Here is a 21,112-nt window from a genome sequence, read left to right on the forward strand (position 1 = left end):
CTCGATCCATATCTAGCTTTGGTATTGTCATACGGAAATTGCCTCGTTGTGTGGATGGTCAATAACTGGTAGTGTGACGAGGATTGGTGCTGTAACCCTACTGAAGGAACTAACTACTAAGTAGTTGGATTAGAGTGTGTGCTATGCGCATAAAAACCCCTCCCCGAATTAATGCCGTAAGGTAGTGCCGGGGAGGAATCAAGCTCCGCACAAGAGTAGTTGACAGACAGTTTTGGAGTGATTGCATAGCCTTTTTATAGGAGAAATGCAAACATGTAAAAAAATATGCATAAAGAAGAAATCTCAAGGTACGAACAAAATTAATAATGAACAATTGAATAAATAAATAGATCGGTTGAACAGTTTTTTTTGGCAATCGTGATCACGGAAAAGCGATTTTTGGAATAATTTAAAGTTTCAAGTTGCCACTACTATTGGCAAGACGCGCTTCGATGCGCTGTATCTTTCGATTTATTGCACGAATCTCTATGAAAATTTGAGAAAATATTCTCAAGGAGCGAAAGTAAGAAACCCCTTAAGTTCTGTTAAAATTGCGTTGTTTAGAGAAACTCAATAGGCACTGCACAAATTAAATTGAAATGCTCTGCCGAAAACTGTAAATTAAAAAAAAAATCGCTACATTTCCTATGAATATCCTTTTTGTCACAGCCTACGGTCGAATATAATATTGAAGCGACACGTTTTTTTCACTTGTCTACCAAGTTCACAACAGTCAACAAGTATAAGTAACACAGAGAATGAAAGCGAGTGTTCTACCGGTGGCGGCAGCAGCGTTGACACAGCAGCTTCGATCATATTAAACCAACTTTTCATTTATCTGCTGAACTTTATTCGGCCATTCCGGTTCGTTTGTTTCTTCTGGATAGTCAGAAATTTTGCGTGCTTCTGGTGTTGATAGCACTTTTCGTCGCCTCGTTAATTGTGACTGTCCGGTTCGTGCTTTAGTGTCGTAGATGTGGTTTACCTAAGTACATACATACGCTAGTGTCGTCGTGTGTGATCACACGCAATTTCATTAGTCCACACGCCTATCTATAGATCGTCGTTCTAGATCTAGTATTTGACCCAGTCTGATTTTTCTGTCGCTCGTCGATTCAGTTTCGTCCAGTCGCTGAAAGTGCTTACGTGTGTGGTTTGGCTTGTGAGTGGTTCTGACACAAAGCTGCAATCATTAGACGACCTCTGCGTGAGTGTCGGCTAAAATCTCATCCGACTCTTACTGTAGACAAAACACCAAAGTGTGGTCAATTTGTTGATGAACCGATGTAGTAGTGCAGATAAAAAACTAAAAGGTTGGGTATTACCAGTCAGTTCATTGGTGTTTGCCGTTAAATGGTAGTCGGTACAATAGAAAAAATACGCTTTTTGTTCTCAACTCAGTGTTGATTGTTACAACAAAGAAACTGTCCCGAGCCTGAACGGCAAAAACAAGTGCGTGTGCTAAGATTTCGAAATGGCTGAGTGCTGGGAAAAAGATGACTTCATGAGCGACTTGGTGAACTTCAACAGTCCTAGTCACGGCGTCGGAGGTGTAACAGCATCACATAATCATCATTTCCTGCATCAGCATCACCATCACCACCACCATCGTCATCCTCAGCATCCTCATCACTATCATCATCATAATCACCATAATAGTCATACGAACCACGGTCAAAGCGGCGGCAATGTCAACAACTATTCCGGTGGCAGCGGTAGTGCTAGTGCTAGTAACAGCGGTGGTAGCACCGACAGTAGCCATAGCAGTCCCTTCAACGAAAGCAGCGATGGTGACATTCTGGCCGACGAGGACGAGATGCTATTGTGGAGAGCTAGAAGGTTTGTAGCTCAATGCGAATAGTCCTGTTTTTGATTATCTTCAGAAGTGCTAAAATTTGGTACTGCACATGAATTTGGTATATTTTTGTATTCTTTTTAAATGCTCCACATCATACAGGCAATAACTTTTTGTAAGTGAAAATTTGGCTACCTGCTTGTAGTGAAAGTTTAACAATACAGTTCGTAAGATTGTATGTGTTTACTTTAATAATTAGCACAATATCCCTTTATGTCCCAATCAATTGGGTCTTGGTACGTAAAATAAGATTAGCAAGTTTGTCTCCTCGCGCACACCTCCCGGCATGGTAGTAGTAAAGTACACGATAGGTAGGTAAAGGTTGTCTGGTCCGGTTCAGTCTGTTGCCGGTCGAGATACGTCGTGTAGGTAGTAAGCCGATATTGACTACGTGTTCTACCCACTCACTATCGCCCAGAGGTTATATTCTACGCTGCAGGGTAAAACAGTCGCTTTTGTGTCTTGGTTGGATACATTAATGGCACGAACATTAAAACGCCACCAATTTTGATTTCTCTCCGGGTGTAACTGCAATGTGACGTTAATCAATTTAGCATTTGTTGTTGCATCAACTACTTCATAATGTATGAATTGATACTAATACCAGTGGTTATGAAGTACAGCATGTAAAAAATTGAATGGATTCCGTCATAAAATAAGTATTTGTTTATTATTTTGGACAAAATTGATCAAAGGTACCTTTTCATTAGCATGCTTCATTGTTTATGCACTACATAATTTATTCATATTTAGTTACATTTGAACCGGCAACCTTTGTACATCATCGACGTAACCAGAATCATATGGGGAAAAGTTGAGATTTTTTTAATTGAAGTTGCATCGGTTTCCGGAAATAAGTGAACTGATTCTCACAAATTTAGACTCAAATCAGTATTTTTGTTCAATACAACTTAAATGATTTGGGTCAGATACCCATTTCCGGCGTTTCGAGTTGATGAGAAAATTCGCATAAAAGATATTAATAATACCAGTTTCTCTATAATATCTAAAATGTTAAAACCGTTGGCAGCGAGGCAAAATCTTAGAACTAACTTCTTTTTTTCCGCTACAGTGCTCGTAGTGCTCGGTCCGCATTTGAGGATGTTTTTTTTCAAATATCGGGGTATTAAGCAACCAACTCTTTATGGACGATGAAACGTATGTCGAATGGACTTCAAACAGCTTCCTGGACAGAAGTTTGAAGTTGTTAGTGGCTGCAAAGATGCTCCCAAGAGATATAAACTTCTTTTTGCGTTCTATTTTGCAGCTAAACTGATAATCTGGCAGAAAATCTGCAGATGTTGCCAGAAGACCCCGATTTTCATCACAAGCAGTTACACTTCAATCGCATTTCCTTGAAGATTCTTGCCATTAACACTATGCTACAAAAAAAAAACAAAGTGAATTTTTCAAGTAACCTAGTATAGGTTGTAAGTCTATTCAAATGCAACACAAAATCACGCTTGAATAGTTCAATATACCTCCGAAATCTTGGTTTATAGTAAAAAAATCATTTTCTGGAACGTTCGGCACAAACAAATTGGCTACTCTGTCATTTTCAGTCGATTTCCAATTTTTTGATAGATCTGGAAAGACTTTTCCAAGGGTTGTTACATTACGCTGTTTTGTAAAAACATGAAATTTTGTAACAATAATAAGAAAATTGCCATTTTTTGCAATTTTTTCATGCAAAGAGTCCTACATTTTTCCGAAACCATGCGCTTGTTTTGATTATATTCAAAATATCGTTGGACGCGGAATTGAATGTTCTTTCGAATTATCATTAGAACTAGAACGTACCTTTAGACTTTCAGCAAACGATATGATTTTCATGAACTTATGATTAAATGCAACATCCTAATAAATTTTATTCAAATCGGAGTGCAGGAATTACGGATTGATTAAGGATCGCTAATAAATAATACGGTTGAATAATAATGTATATGGAAGGTTATAATTATAAACCGGTTCGACCACTACATCAAAATTAATAATTCTGTGCACGGCCAATTATAAAATTAGTTTGTAATTTAAATGGAATGATATATCACACGGAAAAAAACAGTTTGTAGATTGAGTATGACTATGAGCATGAGTATGAGCATGATGACCGTACAATTCATAGTTGCTACTTCGTGATTGATCAGAACAAGCGAAATTGCACAGAGAATCAACGAATGGGGCCTGAGAGCAGCTTTCCTTCCTCAATGTGCACGTTTCGAGAGTTCTATACTTTGAAATGCCAATAACGGCGCCGGCCACGTCCTTACAGTCATCGGGGAAGGGTGAAATGTTAGTGTAACAAACGTTGTTATGGAGACCGTGTATACCTCTGCATTTCCACGTTTGCCACAGGGAGGAGTCTTTGTTACTAGGATGCACAGGGAAGTATCCAATACACCAAACATGATAAAAAATATTGTGCAGGTTTTTTGTTTAACGAAACACTTAGGGTGATGAGCCCATTATTGCTATGTTTCTATTATCACGCTACCCATTTGAAGCCGTTGCACAGTAGGAAAAAAGTATCAAAAACGCGACTTTACTCAATAGCTTGATAGAAGGCTGAGTGTTGTAATCAATAATGAATACTTCTTATGTAAAAATGTTTGGGGAGTCAATTTCAGGTATTTAAAATGACCGTAAAGTACGCTATCATGTCCGTTTTACCCCAATTCTCCTTTTCGTTTGAGTTTATTTTCAAAACTGAATATATAACTCGGAAGAAAGTTGGAAACGGCTGACAAAAATTGATATTTCTTATGTAAAAAAGTCCAGAAAATTGATTGAAGACATTTAGAATCATCTCACGAAAAGTATACACCCATTTTACCCCAATTCTCCGCAAAAATAAAGTTTGAAGTTAATCCTGGCTTTATATTTCGGTAAAAGGCTATATGCGGCTGATCAAAAGTGATGATTCTTATGTATAAAAATCCAGGTTATCGTTTGAATATAGTTAGACTGGTCGCCCGTAACGTATGTACCCGTTTTACCCCAATTCTTTCCATAACTCAAGTATAAAGTCAAACCAGGCTCTACATTTCAGAAAAAGGCTGAATGCGGTTGATCAAAAGTAGTATTTCTTATGCAAAAAATTCTGGGAAATCGATTGAAGATAGATAGAATGGCCGCACGAAACATGTGTACCCGTTTTACCCCAAATCTTCCTATATCTCAAGTGGAAAGTTAAACCTGACTGTGCTTCTCGAAAAGAGGCTGAAGGTGGCTGATAAAAAGTAGTAAATCTTATATAGAAAAATCCGGGTAATCGGTTGAAGATAGTTGGAATGGCCGCACGAAACGTTTGTATCCGTTTTACCCCAATTATTTACATAATACAAGCTTGGTGATACACCGTACTCAATATTTCAGAAAGAAGCAGAAAGCGGTTAATCAAAACTAATTTTTTTATGCCAAATAATCCAGAAAATCGATTGAAGGTAGTTCAAATGACCGGACAAAACACGTGTATCCGTTTTACCCCAACTTCTTCCCATAGCTCAAGTGTGAGGTTAAACCTGACTGTGCTCCTCGAAAAGAGGCTGAAGGTGGCTGATGAAAAGTAGTAATTCTTATATAGAAAAATCCGGGGAATCGGTTGAAGATAGTTGGAATGGCCGCACGAAACGTTTGTATCCGTTTTACCCCAATTATTCACATAATGCATGTGTAAAGTAATGTCTTACTCGTTATTTCCGAAACAGGCTGAAACCGGCTGATTAAAAGTAACTTTTTTATGTTAAATAGTCCAGGGAATTGATTGAAGATAGTTCGAATGACTGGACAAAATATGTGTACCCGTTTTACCCCAAATTTCTCCTATAGCTCACATGTGAAGTTAAACCTGGTTGTACCTCTCGGGAAGAGACTGAATGCGGCTGATGAAAAGTAGTTATTCTTAGGTACAAAATTCCGGGGAATCGATTGGAGATAGCTAGTATGACCGCACGAAACGTGTATCCCCGTTTTACTCCAATTCTTCACGTAATGTATGTGTGAAGTTATACCTTACTCATCATTTCAAAAACAGGCTGAACGCGAATTTTTTGTTCATAAGAATTACTATTTTTCATCAGTTGCAGTCAGCCTCTTTCGGAGAAGTACAGCCAGGTTTACTTAATATTTGAGTTATCAGAGGAACTTAGGGTAAAACGGGTACACATGTTTCGTGCGGTCATTCCAAGTATCTTCAATCGATTCCCTGAGCTGATTTACACAAGAGAAACTACTTTGGTGAGCCGTTTACAGCCTCTTGCTGAAAAAATTAGTAAGGTATAACTTCACACATACATTATGTGAAGAATTGGGGTAAAACAGGTATACACGTTTCGTACGGTCATTCTATTTTCATTCGATTTCCCGGTAATTTTTGCATAGGAATTACATGTACGTTTCATCAGCCGCATTCAGCTTCATTCGGAGAAGCAGAGCTAGGTTTAACCTCACACTTGAGCTATGGGAAGAAGTTGGGGTAAAACGGATACACGTGTTTTGTCCGGTCATTCGAACTACCTTCAATCGATTTCCTGGATTATTAGGCATAAAAAATAGTTTTGATTAACCGCTTTCTGCTTCTTTCTGAAATATTGAGTAAGGTGTATCACCAAGCTTGTATTATGTAAATAATTGGGGTAAAACGGATACAAACGTTTCGTGCGGCCATTCCAACTATCTTCAACCGATTACCCGGATTTTTCTATACAAGAATTACTACTTTTCATCAGCCACCTTCAGCCTCTTTTCGAGAAGCACAGTCAGGTTTAACTTTCCACTTGAGATATAGGAAGATTTGGGGTAAAACGGGTACACATGTTTCGTGCGGCCATTCTAACTATCTTCAATCGATTTCCCAGAATTTTTTGCATTAGAAATACTACTTTTGATCAACCGCAGTCAGCCTCTTTCTGAAATGTAGAGCCTGGTTTGACTTTATACTTGAGTTATGGGAAGAATTGGGGTAAAACGGGTACATACGTTACGGGCGACCAGTCTAACTATATTCAAACGATAACCTGGATTTTTATACATAAGAATCATCACTTTTGATCAGCCGCATATAGCCTTTTACCGAAATATAAAGCCAGGATTAACTTCAAACTTTAGTTTTGCGGAGAATTGGGGTAAAATGGGTGTATACGTTTCGTGAGATGATTCTAAATGTCTTCAATCGATTTTCTGGACTTTTTTACATAAGAAATATCAATTTGTGTCAGCCGTTTCCAACTTTCTTTCGAGTTATATATTCAGTTTTGAAAATAAACTCAAACGAAAAGGAGAATTGGGGCAAAACGGGTATGAAAGCGTACCGTGCGGTCGTTGTAAATACTAGTAATCAATTTTTCAGCCCTTTTTACATAAGAAAAACCTTACCTGGTAAACGACATCCAGCCTTTTCAAAAAAAGTGGGTCCATTTTTTCCCACTGTGCGTTGGTTAGAGCAGTGTCTGCCATCTTTGTTTAACGCATTGAGTCAAATGGTAGCGCAACAATAGGGGCACTCGATTCGTGTTTTCGTTGCGCTCAAACACGAGAATTTCACTGTTTTCAGCGCTTGTATGTTATTATCTTGGTACTTAGCAACGAAGCAAAGCTATTGATGCCACTTTGTACGCATTCCATTGTTTGTAGGCCGAGTAATTAATGAATCAGTGAGGCGCCCTCCTTAGTATGGTGAAAATAGGCACTTCACCCTATAACTTAATAAAAAGTAAACTGGAGGGTTCTGAAAGAAAAAATGATCGAATCAATTCACCTTGAAGAGATATTTTACCTTTCTCGTTGTTTCAAATATGTTAGAATATAAACTTGAAACATAAAAATCCTTTGTAAGATTCGGATAAAAAACCTTCAATATAAAAACTTTAATCTTGAACATCACGATATACGGATACTCCTGCGAACGATTTATTTATTCTAACCGGTCATTCTTGCCGAGTTTTACGGGTTTTTAAGCGATTATTATGCCGAAGGATCCTATTTTTTATATTCTAATATATTTGATTTTTATATTCTAATCTATTTGAAACGGGTTATAAAAAGCACGTTCTGTCCTTGCGACTTTTATTTTCAGCCGATCATTTTTAGATAAATATACTACCCATGATCGCATAGTTGTCCCGTTTTCTATGGGATTTCCTATCTTTATGGGACTGATATGCGATCATGGGCAGTATACGTATGAATAATTAAAATTATATGGATGGTTCTAAAATGAAATCTGTACGCAACTTTTCGTAAGGATTCAAGAGCTGGCTCATATTAGAAGTCGAAAACGGCACCTCGACAATCCGAATAACTTGGCTCAAATCACAAATCAGCTTTTTCTAATTAAATTAGCTTTTGGTAAATGAGGAACACTTTCCGGGACGTTTTACCACGCGGAACAAGACCTTGACATCCAGGACTGTCCCGCCCAATACGGGACGTCTCGTAACATCAGAGTATCTTCTTCAAAAAGCAAGGTTCGGCGACGTTTACTGTATTTACCAAAAATGTTTGAAAAATTTGATTATGTCGGCCAGATGTCTAGAGTGTGGATTTAGTCTAAGGAGATCATCGAATTTAAATGTTTTCTAAACGTTTTTGCGTGATAAGGAAATATTCCTTCTTATAACTGGTTGCCTTCCATCAGAGGTGGGTAAGAAAACCAACCGGTACGTACATACACTGGTATGGTTCCCAAAATCTCAACACGTGTAAACGAGTGATGCACATCGTATTCGGTTTGGATTTCGTTCACACGGTAAACGAAAGAAATACCTCCACCGAGTCTCAGTTTCTAAAACCAAACCGAGCCACTCAGCACTGTTTACATGTGTGTACGAATTTCAACTTGTGTTGATGTATTCTCAGCAGCGGTTTAGGTTTGGCTTTAGAAAACCGAGCCTGGTTTTTGCCTTTCTCAATAGAAAGGTATTGCAATTGCTCTGAAAACCGACCTTTTAACGGAGGCCCGGAGGGCCGAGTGACATATACCATTCGATTCAGTTCGTCGAGTTCGGCAAATGTCTGTGTGTGTATGTATGTGTGTATGTATGTATGTGTGTGTGTATGTGTGTGTGTATGTGACCAAAAATGTCACTCATTTTTCTCAGAGATGGCTGAACCGATTTTGACAAACTTAGTCTCAAATGAAAGGTGCAACGTTCCCATAGGCTGCTATTGAATTTCTAATGGATCCGACTTCCGGTTCCGGAATTACAGGGTGATAAGTACGAACACGCAGAAAATGTCGATTTTAATAAATTCTGCAATGAATGTATAAAGGTGAAAAAATTTCCAAAATTTGACCACAACTGCTTCGATTTGTAGTATTAGGTCACTAACATCCATTCAAAGTCTATTTGGCCACATTGGCCACCATCCTCGGTTCCGGAAGCCCCGGAAATTTCAGAAATCGAATTCGTATTTTTGATGCCAAACATCTTTAAAATGCATGAAACGTCGAGATTTTATGTTATCTCGAAAAAAAATTTTTTTGTAAAAATCGACTTTTTGGGACTTAGCCGATTTCGCACCTTTTTTCAGTTCAATATTACCGTGGCTGTTTTTTTTTTCAAAATTTTAGAACTCGAACTCTTTTAATGAATATAAACAACGCACACATTCTCGTGATTCATAATTGAGAAAGGCACAATTGCACCGCTAGGTGGATTAAAATAGGTTTTTTTCTGTACACGGTGCTTCGGTTGAAAGAAGAAGCAGTAAATTCGTCTGCAGTGCTGCCGAATAGACAACTGAATTGAGTTCAATTAGTTGTTGAGAGTCAATGGGGTAATATCGAAAATGCTGGTTCTGAGCAGTTGTTAAAAGTTCAACAATTGATGTTTGTTTCAATGCTGAATCATGAAATGTAGATATGTTTGATTTGGCAAAGTTATCTATAGCATATCAATTGAGTCAAAATGTTTAAATTGAGATTAAATAAGACGATGAAATCAGCCATGTCAATAAAATAACAGAATCAATAAAATCAATTAAATTAATGAAATCAATAAAATTAATTAAATCAATTAAACATGACTTGAATCTCTTGAAACTTCACATTAACACTCAATGTATCCAAAGTGGCCTGTATTTATATCGCCAATAGTCAATGAGATCTAATCCACGTCTGGTTGCGCTGGTTAGGTGATTCTCTAATAATCTCGAGCACACACTCGCATTTTGTATACATATATCCTTACTATTACTGCTACGGCGCATCGTATTGATACATCTATCCTTGCACAGAGGCAATTGCGTGTATGTGTGTGTTATTCACATATGGTAAGCAACTCAGACGCAAGTGGGGGGAAACTCACGATTTGGTTCTTATTTACTGAGTGCTGGTAATACATATTTCTGTTATTTTTGCTGTTACTGTACATCGTTTTGAAACATCTAGAAGGTTTGGTCGCGAACATTCGAGTTTAGAGAAAACTACCACTAAATTATTCAATTAAAAAAAACTTATTTCATTGAGAACAGCAACCAACTAACGAATAGCAAAAACACTTTCATTTTATAGACCGCCATTAAAAACTAAGTTTCTTAAAGGAATAAATATTTCCTGCGATACCAGTCGATGTGTGTATGTAAATCTACTGCAGAACAATTAAATTTAAAAAAAAAAAACGTAGCCAACGACAGTCTAAATTGATAAGTTTTATCAGTTTTCAATAATATTGCACCATAACGAAGATACATGAAAAAATCATTTTCCGTCGTCAACGTAAACTGTCCCTGGCAGCACTGCTCCATCGGAATCCAATCAGACTAATTGCTATAACTTCAGTTCTAGAGCTGATCCTTGTAACTGTTAATACTCAAATTAAAGGCAATAATCACATTAATATGGCTTACTTATTTTTGTGAGCAAATCTTGTCTCAATCAAAAGTTATAGCTGTTTAAAAACGTTGTTGTCCACAAACAACATGGGCATGAATGGGTTAAATATGCATGTTTTTAAATGCTAAATCATCGTGAAAATAACACCATATCGGGATGCAAAATGACGACGAATAACAATTTTTAATCTCTACACAACTTTTCTATATCAAAAATACCTTTGTTTCATGATATTTTTTACCATTAAAACGTTATTGAATACCAGTAGTATTGAATATAGCTCGCCATTTCAGATTTTAAATGACGGCAGGCATCAATTTGCGATCTTTTGACATATTTCTCATATTTAAAATGTCCATGTCGCGTGATTCTAGATGACAGAATATCTTGAATATACCGTCATCTTAGATTTTGATCTTCTATCATAGGTATAAAAATAGCGGAGGCTATTAAATTTCCTTTGACTTTCGATTTTTGGGCAGTTTCCCATACCAAGCACATACATATTGCAAATTTCCTGATAATAAAACATTACGAAAATGTCGCAATATTGAGTTAAAGAACGCTATTTATGACCACGAACATAAATTATTTGAACAGAAATATGCCTGAAGACATTTTTTCAATTACCGAAAAAATACTTTATATTATAAAGAAATTTGTTTAGAATTCATAATAAAAATACTAGCAGCACTAGCACAGCCGATAAACATCAACCCGAATACACAACCGCAACACAACCGAAGTTTGGTTTCGTTATTCTCGTGTTTCCTTCCTATACTCGTGCACCGGTAAACGAAAATCAAAACCAAACCGCGGTGCTGTGTAAACGAAACTCGGTTTGGTTTTCCTGTCTCGTATAAACACAACCAGCGATAAGACCGCACACAATGTAAAGGAAACAAACACTTGTGAAAATTTGGTTTACCGTACCGGTACTCAACCGGTATTTTCCCACCTCTGGAATCCAGTTAGATATTCAAAACGGGAGGAACAGTTTTTTACGAAATATTTTACGGCTTCCATTCCAACTTGAAATCATTTGCCAATGTCTATGATCTCTTTTACTGTAGGCCAGGAAGAATTAATGGCCCTAAATATTTTACCAGCTTTGTAAAATTACTCGTAACACACCTTTTTGAACATTCCTCCATTAAATCAAAACGATACTTTCTTGTAACTATGGCACAGTATCACCGTATCCTGAAAAATATGCATATTGATTAAAATTGTCTAATATTTTCAAAGTGGTTTAAAATGCGAAATCGGCAACTTTCGGCAGGTTTTATTTCTCCATTATAACAAGGAAGAGCTGGTCTTTCATATGATATATTTCATTCAACCGGAAACTACCGGAAAATCATTTTTTTCAATTTTAGGTGAACTTGAAAATTTTCATTTTGTCATCATTCATATTGACATTATCGTGGTTTTGTGAATTATTACACGATATCGTTATCATTTTACTGGAATGTAGGAATTAATTCACCGAACAAAATAGAACCCATGAATAATTTTCCGAATTTTGAGTAATAGTTCACGTGAAATTATCATTACCATGAACTATTAATGATATTTTCAATATATCATCAATATCATATTATTAGTAATATCATGAAAGCTAAAATTATTAGTAATATCTTCTAACTACGTGATTATTATATTGTAAATCAAAATATTTCAGTTGTCGAGAGACTGTTCACGTGAAATTATTAGAACAATGCACAAAATTGCATACTATATGCACTATATCATCTAATCTATTGCATGGTATGATCAATATATTATGAACATTATTCAGATTTTTTTGAAATGGTTCAAAAGATAATGTTGAATATGTTTTGATTATGTAAACTAATTCACGTCGTATAGTTGCAGTGCAATAGTGTCCCAAAATATATGAATAAATCACGAGTCAACATTCGGTTTATGAATAATGATCATAAAGTTGTGAACTAATTCACCGACAGAAACATGATTTGATAATGTCATAGCGGTACCATGACTTAGGTTCACAAAAACAAATATCTCCGCAAGTTAAAGCTATTAAAATATGCAAACGATGAAAAACATTACAAATTGGTCAATTTTTACACTTGCTGATAATATGTCTATGGTGCTATACAAATCTAATCAATAATTCGATGGTTGATACTTAATAATTTATATTCCCATCGCATATACCCATACGAACTTGAATAAAATTAGTTTATACGCGTTATATGGACCGATAATATTTTAAATTTTGCTTGCAATAGACCTTTTGCTGAGCCAATTCGCAAGAAGCTCACTGTCGCTTGGTGATATAGTAAATTAATAAGTAAATAAATTGATTAATTATAATTAACACGAGTTAAACCGCTAGCCCTAATCGCCTGTTCGAGGATTTTGTTGATATTTATACATGGTTATGGACAGTGTTTAGCAAGACTAGGGCGCTTGAACATCATTTTCAGAATTTTTTTTACGAATCTTTTGAAGCGTTTTCTTCCTGGTAACACTGAAACTTGCAAATTGGCACAGAATATAACATTGTAAGTCTTAATACGTGCATGTATACATTAACAGGTACAGCCTAGACAGCCTTGTTTATAACAGTATATAAATATTTATTAGGTGTGATGCCTTTTGCTGGAATTCCTTCAATGTGATCCTTAAAAGTATTTAACTTGATCAGACCATGTTAAACCCAAACCATTAAATTTAATAATATGATTATTGTTTGGTTTAAGGGAAGAAATTCTTAACTTTTGCGGAGTATGATTCAATGTGTTTTGCCGTATTAGTGGACATTCCCCGTTTATTCAGGCAATCATTAAAAATATTCAAGTTTCGTTGCAGTCGACTACACATGACATAACACGCAGACTTCTACTTACTTACCTCGGTTATCCCTACTACCTACACGAGCAAAGTCAAACATCGAACTTACGACAAGTAGACATCATATTTTGATGTCAGCCAAATTGGCATCGTATTTTGATATCGGTTTGAGTTTTTTCAAATATGACTTTATATTTTGATTTCATTTTGCTGTACTTGCATTCTTTTGCGTTGTTTAGAAAAAAATGTTTGTTTAGTTTTCTTTGTGAAAAGATCAAATTGATTACTATTTTGTTGTAAATGAAATATTTCACCATCACAATGAATTTTCAATATGCTCTCACTGAATATTTTCTGTTTGATGTCATAGAACAATTTACCTGCTTTCGATCCAAAGAGCTTAGTAATATTAGATCTAAAAATTTTAGATTTTCGTTTAATTTGGGATGAAGAATTAGGGAAAGTTTTAGATGAATTAAATTGAAAATTTAAGGCCATAGAGAAATTAGAACCTCAATAAACTTTAGGAATCGAAAAATACTATATTTGAAAAATTCAGGCAACTAAAAATAAAAAAAACAAGTCAAAAACAAGGAATAACAATTTTGAAATTAATTTGTCAGTGATACTAAAATGTCAGTGTTTAAATTTAGATGTACAATACTGCTGGAACAACAAATACGGTAATTTGTAGTAATGGTGAGCAATTTCCATGAAAACATTGCCAAATAATGGTAATTTTTATGTCCGAAAGTCGCAGGGTATTTCTAATAATAGAGCAAAGCGCTGTATCCCTTTGGAAAGGTCTTTTTTTTCTAACATTGATAGAAATTCAAATTCGGGTAAAAAATGACAGCGTTGCTAATATATTTGTGAAGATTCATTAGCTATAAATTAAGATTTTGAAAGCATATTGAATTTATTTCAATACGTTTATTTGACTCTAACATGTTATCAAAATAGTAATTTGTCTAAAACTAACACTATAATAATTATTATCATCATTTAACTGTTCATTTTTTTTAGATTCTTGTATTTCATTATGATCTAATATTTTTGATTATTTACATTTTTTCTGCTGTCGACTGAATTTAAAGCAAAAGTAAAACTCTAGGAATATTCAGCAGAAGAGCATGACAAGATAAATATAATCATATTACACTGTTTTAAAAAAATAATAGATAATTCCATGTATAGTGAATCTCGGTAAGCCGGAATGTTTTAATCAGGGACATGTATTGGTCTTCCTTGTAGCTACTAATTGAGATATGGCTTCACGATATTCAGTGCACGACCAAACAACATGTTCAATATCTTTGTAACCCTCTCTGCAAGCACAATGATTATCGTCTGCGAGCCCAATACTGCGGAGATGCGCATTTAAAGTATAATGATTAGACATGAGCCGAGACATCACACGAATGAAGTCCGGACTCACATCCAACTCTTAGAACCATGTCTTAGTTGATACTTTAGGGATAATAGAGCCAAGATCCCAGATCTATATTGTCCCAAAATGTTGGCGAATCAGCAAGCGTCCTTTGGCGAGAAGCGCTATAAAATTCATTGAAAGCAATGGGTCTTTCATATATTTAACCATCTAGTGCACCAATCTTAGCTAAACTATCAGCTCTTTCATTGTTAGAAATAGAGCAATAGGCGAGAGCCCGCATTAAGTCAAATTGATAACAGTTTCTTGGTAAATCACTTAGATATTCCCATATCATTCCTAAAATGAATAGATCGTGATTATGAACGCTCATTGGGTGTGGAGCTTCAATTGTGCCGAGACAATCCGTGAGGATGAAGCAATGGCTCGGGTGTAATGTAATTATTGTATAGCCGGTGTTAAGTTACACCGGACTAAGTCGCAAAACATCAAAAAATGAGATATTGATAGCACTAGATAAAGAATTTCTTTGGCTAGATTCGACTTTTGCCAGATTTGAAATATGTAACAGTATGAGTTATGACCAAAATTAATTTCCAATTATAACGTAAGGATGCTGCAATTCAAATTTCAAAATTTTCTAGAAATCATTACTTTGTCAGTCCGGTCTGACTTAAAACCGACCATATGCAAACTATAGTGAGCTGCTCCTAGTTCGGCTATGTAGTCAAGTTTGAGAGAAATTAAAGCATCATTGTTCAAAATACCCAAGTCAGTGGACTCATCGGTTCGCGAGCCATCAGTGTAGAACATTTTGTTGTAGTTTACGTGTTGGTATTCACATTTGAATATTTAAAGGATCTCCAGCGACCGTAGGTGTTCCGGGATGCCACGAGTCTCCTCTTACATGGACGTTTCGAAAAACTAAGCGGAGTCAAGAGTGCCACATGTGAGAATACAACTAGTAGGTGTTATTTCCTGTGACATGTGATCGAAATGCACTGTCATTAATCTGGTTTTGGATTTGACGCTCAACAAGTTTTTCAAAATGTTCAATTACCAGTTGATTCATATTTTGACATCGAATAAGTAAACGAGAGGAAAGATTCTAGAAAGTGCATTGAATTGCTGAAATATGATTAGTGTTGTATTTGCTCAGACCTACGACTTTTTCTATGGCAGTTGAAAAGTACATTTATTTTCATTATTTTGTGTCACCGTGTTAGTGTTATTTTTTTACGGGTTTGTTTGAAGAGTGAACCCGCAAGCACTCGTTGAGATCGTCGACGAATATCCAGTGAATTTTGTGATCCTTGGTTAGTCATCGAACAAGAAGAAGCCATTTCAGCCATCAATTGTAATTCGCACTTGACGTATCTATTTGGATTTATCTTTGGATTGTCTACACGTACATTTTGACACATGCAGTAATAATACTTGGCGAATATGTTGACAGTATGTGGTTATTTTTTATTCAACTGTTATGTTTTAGTTTTTGTACAACATTGCCTTGTTTTGCAAGACCTCACTAACCAGGTGGAAACCACCAGGAAGGAGGAAGGAAGAAACTATTTTTATTGGTCAATTTGGAGGCGTTATAGTTGCATGACAATACTGGCTTGAGGCGATATAACACGCCATTCACATCATTATTTGTTTTTATATTTCGTGCCTTCCTCTGTTCCAATCGTTGATCCTTTTAATTGGTTGGATGTTTATTCATCATCAATTTGGGGTTATTTTTAGGTTTCATTTCTACCCATTTTTACAGATGCCACTCATTTCCAGAAGGTTGATTTGAATGTATCATTAACTGAATCAAAAGCACGCAATTTCTAAACATGACTTCTTTGTTTAATGGATGTTAAATTATTTGATAGCTATAGATGTGAAGTTTTGTTATTGTTCAGAAATTACCCAAGTAGCACTTGTAAAAAGCAACGACAACGATTAGTTGCATAAGCATAAGCTTTTACACGTGCGCTTTTTTGGTTGCTAAACCACCTCAATCATCGTTGCCGTATACCTTTATGTGACGACTTTTGTTACTGAAACTGCTAATCAACAACCGGTGTTGCTCGGGTAGTTGGGTAAACAGATTATTTTATTCCTCGCTCAGTACATGATAACAACCCTCATATTCGAACAAACCCATTTAAACAACATAAAGATTACAATACTTTCTGAAATAAACATTAACGAATCCTTTTCTGTTCTCTTCATTTTCCAGGCGAACGCGAAGTTTAAACGCACCTTCTCCATTCCAACAGTTTGGACCATGTGGTCGGATTATGAAAAACTCTGCGATGGTGATGTAAGTATGACACCTTCACAGACAGCTAAGCTTCGAATACTATCATCTCAATAATTTACAGGCAAATTCAGGATCCCGCCAGCCAGCGATTGACCTGGTACAAGCCACCATTGGCGGTACTGGTCATAAAAAAGGTTCGTGATTCGAAGGTGCTGCAGCCGTTTGTGGAACTGGTCGAGTGGCTCATCCAGGAGAAGCACATGGTTGTTTGGGTTGAGGGAGCCATCCTGGATGATCCGTTGTTAACGGGAGACAAACGCTTCACCAAAATCCAGGACAAATTGATTACGTTCAAGTGAGTTCGAAAGCTTTGCGAATTCGACCGCGTAGTTCGATTCTATAAAGTGTATCTTCTCCTCTCTCCAGAGATGGTCGGGATGACCTGACGGATAAGATCGATTTCATTATCTGTCTCGGCGGCGATGGTACGCTTCTTTATGCGTCGTTGCTCTTTCAGAAGTCGGTCCCACCGGTCATGGCATTCCATTTAGGCTCGCTGGGATTTTTGACACCGTTCCAGTTCAACAATTTTCAAGAACAGGTTACCAACGTGCTAGAGGGGCATGCCGCGCTAACGTTACGCAGCCGACTGCGGTGTATTATCGTGCGGAAAGACAAGACCGAGCAGGAAATCTCCACGTTCAGATCGTCGCAAGATCCGACGACTAACATACTGGTATTTGTTTCAATTCCCTTCTAGTACAGTAAAACTGTAATACATTTATTTGTCTGCAGGTCCTCAACGAAGTCGTCATCGACCGCGGTTTGTCGTCATACCTGAGTAACATAGATCTGTTTCTGGACGGAAAACACATCACTTCTGTGCAGGGCGATGGGTTGATAGTTTCAACTCCGACCGGTAGTACGGCGTACTCAGCGGCTGCGGGAGCGTCTATGATCCATCCCTCGGTTCCGGCTATCCTCGTGACGCCGATTTGTCCGCATTCACTCAGTTTCCGACCAATTGTACTGCCAGCCGGTGTGGAGTTGAAGGTATAATTCTCTGCACGATTCTTTGGTTATGTGCAATGAATTTGTTCCTTGTTTATTTTTAGATTGCACTTTCGCCAGACAGTCGGAATAGTTCGTGGGTCTCATTTGACGGCAGGAACCGTCAAGAATTGCTTCATGGTGATAGGTGAGTGATGTCAAGTATAAATTTTTCAAAAAAGTCATCTCATTATATAATGGTTTAAATTCAATTAGGAGAGTATAAACATCATGAATGTATATATCGTAACTGTTGAAGATTTCATTTAGCAGCGATCTCAATTAATCTGACAAACCTGTTGAACTTATTCAGAGAAGAAGGCTGTAGCAGCTCAGTGAATCTCGTGTAGCTAAGAATTTATTTCTTTTTTTCTTGAGAACTTCGATGCTACTGAATTGCTGCGGAAAATCTTTTGTCTAGTCTAGTTTGATGTTCTCAACCTCTCAACATGAAGACAGTTTCTGGCGAATGAACACCAACTTTGGGATCAAACTCAGCTATTTATTGACGTAGTACTTACGTCATACTTTATTATACTGGGTGTCCCTTCAATATTTTCAAAACGAGAGCCACGGTGTTCCTAAAACCGTTATTAATAAAAAATGACCATAAATTTGTCATACGGCATTCGAAAGATACAGTATCCAAGCATCTTCTCAGTGAATTTCAAAATGATCCATCGAGAGATTCGAGAGAAATTGCATTTGAAGTTTTATGACACGTTTCATAAGGCTACCAGCAAACACCCACGGGTTTGGTCCTATCTCTATGAACAAAAAATATTTGTCTACTTATTTAGTACATGGCATTCGAAAGATATACTAATCAAGTATATCCCCTGCAAGTTTGAAAATATTTCATTGACGGAATCGAAATTTATAACGGTTTGGATGTGATATGCGGTCATAGATGGGTTTTCTACCAGACTTCAAGGATGAAGCCATGTTTGTCCATTGACTATTTAGATCGTTTATACGTGTCGCGGTTTTTAAGGGAAACCTTACAATTTAATTACATAAATATAATGTACAAAAGGTGTTATTTATATGGTGCACTGAAAAATATGAAAATAGGGTTGTCTACCAAACGTTAAATATAATGTGCAAATTAAAAAAAAATGAATGAAAGTTGGAATGTTTACTTCAAAAGGCCATATCTCAATGGTTTGTTGACCGATTCTAATTATTTTTTCATTATTGAACAGGTAGACGTTTCATCGTTAATTTTCATTAAGAAGAATATAAAATAGAATTGTCTACTTCAAACAATAGACCAAATAATTATCCTCAACTATATGTATTATCACTATTTAGTGAATATTTTTATATTCAAAACGACGACCTATCAATTTCTATACATTAGTTGAATGCAACGAACGCAAACTACAAATCAGTGATAGTGATAATACATATAGTTGAGGATAATTATGTTGTCTATTGTTTGAAGTAGGCAATTCTATTTTATATTCTTCTTAATGAAAATTAACGATGAAACGTCTACTTGTTCAATAATGAAAAAATAATTAGAATCGGTCAACAAACCATTGAGATGAGGCCTTTTGAAGTAAACATTCCAACTTTCATCCATTTTTTTTAATTTACACATTATATTTAACGTTTGGTAGACAACCCTATTTTCATATTTTTTCAGTGCACCATATAAATAACACCTTTTGTCCATTATATTTATGTAATTAAATGGTAAGGTTTTCCTTTAAAAACCGCGACACGTATAAACGTTCTAAATAGTCAATAAACAAGCATGGATTCACGCCTGAAGTCTGGTAGAAAACCCATTTATGACCGCATATCACATCCAAACCGTTATAAATTTCGATTCCGTCAATGAAATATTTTCAAACTTGCAGGGGATATACTTGATTAGTATATCTTTCGAATGACCTGTGCTAAATAAGAAGACAAATATTTTTTTGTTTATAGAGATAGGACCAAACCCGTGGGTGTTTGCTGGTAGCCTTATGAAACGTGTCATAAAACTTCAAATTGCAATTTCTCTCGAATCTCTCGATGGATCATTTTGAAATTCACTGAGAAGATGCTTGGATACTGTACCTTTCGATTGCCGTATGACAAATTTATGGTAATTTTTTGTTAATAACGGTTTTAGGAACACCGTGAGAGCGTTATGTACACTTTGAACCTTAACCCTTTCATGCCCAACTTTTTTCTCGCGCATGTAGGGTTTCAAAACTATTTTTCCTAAAAACGGTGCGGTCAAGAAACACGAGAAGCCTTTTTTCATAAAGGTAGGTGCTTCCCTCGCAGTGCTAGAAGCTGCTCTTCCAATGCTTAATACAATTCTCCTAGAATATTTACAATAGTCCAATTGCGTGGAAAATGTAGCCAAAGACAGTCTAAATTGATAACTTTTATCAACTTTCAATAATATTGCAACATAACGAAGATATATGAAAAATTCATTTTCCGTCCTCAACGTTAACTGTTCCTGGTAGCACTGCTCCATCGGAATCCAATCAGACTAATTGCAAAAACTTCAGTTCTAGAGCTGGTCCTTGAAACTATTAATCCTCAAATGAAAGGCAATAGTCACATTTATTAGCCTTGTTTTTGTGAGCAAATTTTGCCTTATTCAAAAGTTATAGCTGTTTAAAAAGGTTGTTGTCCACAAACAACATGGGCATGAATGGGTTAAAACATTCCCTTTTTGAAACTAATTTTTTTCCCAAATCGAACGGAAAGTGTTCATCGCTGCTACTGTTACATTGTTTGATATGTAAAACTTGTTTTAACGGTTAAAAACCTTTTTCAATGTGAATCAACAAATATGGTGCAATCTGTAAATACCAAGTTAGGCCTTGCAAAGAATAAATTGATAAAATTTCAACGATTGTTCGGCATTACAAAATCCATATGTACCTGATGTCA

The 21,112-nt window shown here is 36.2% G+C and overlaps 1 protein-coding gene across 9 annotated transcripts in view; it reads left to right on the forward strand.

Moving 5' to 3' along the window:
* LOC131693630 (NAD kinase-like) overlaps positions 1-21,112 on the forward strand; it is a 140,770-nt gene that overhangs the window by 102,807 nt on the left and 16,851 nt on the right. For 8 of the 9 annotated variants that reach the window (XM_058981599.1, XM_058981600.1, XM_058981592.1 and 5 more), the window contains 5 exons: positions 17,132-17,215; positions 17,277-17,510; positions 17,582-17,891; positions 17,951-18,208; positions 18,271-18,353. In XM_058981599.1, coding sequence (XP_058837582.1) covers positions 17,132-17,215; positions 17,277-17,510; positions 17,582-17,891; positions 17,951-18,208; positions 18,271-18,353 — 969 coding nt within the window. Of the gene's footprint in view, positions 1-802; positions 1,840-17,131; positions 17,216-17,276; positions 17,511-17,581; positions 17,892-17,950; positions 18,209-18,270; positions 18,354-21,112 lie in introns of those variants that run through there. The other variant, XM_058981598.1, reaches the window with a different exon arrangement.

The sequence above is a fragment of the Topomyia yanbarensis genome, chromosome 3, assembly GCF_030247195.1.
Source record: "Topomyia yanbarensis strain Yona2022 chromosome 3, ASM3024719v1, whole genome shotgun sequence".
NCBI lineage: Eukaryota > Metazoa > Arthropoda > Insecta > Diptera > Culicidae > Topomyia > Topomyia yanbarensis.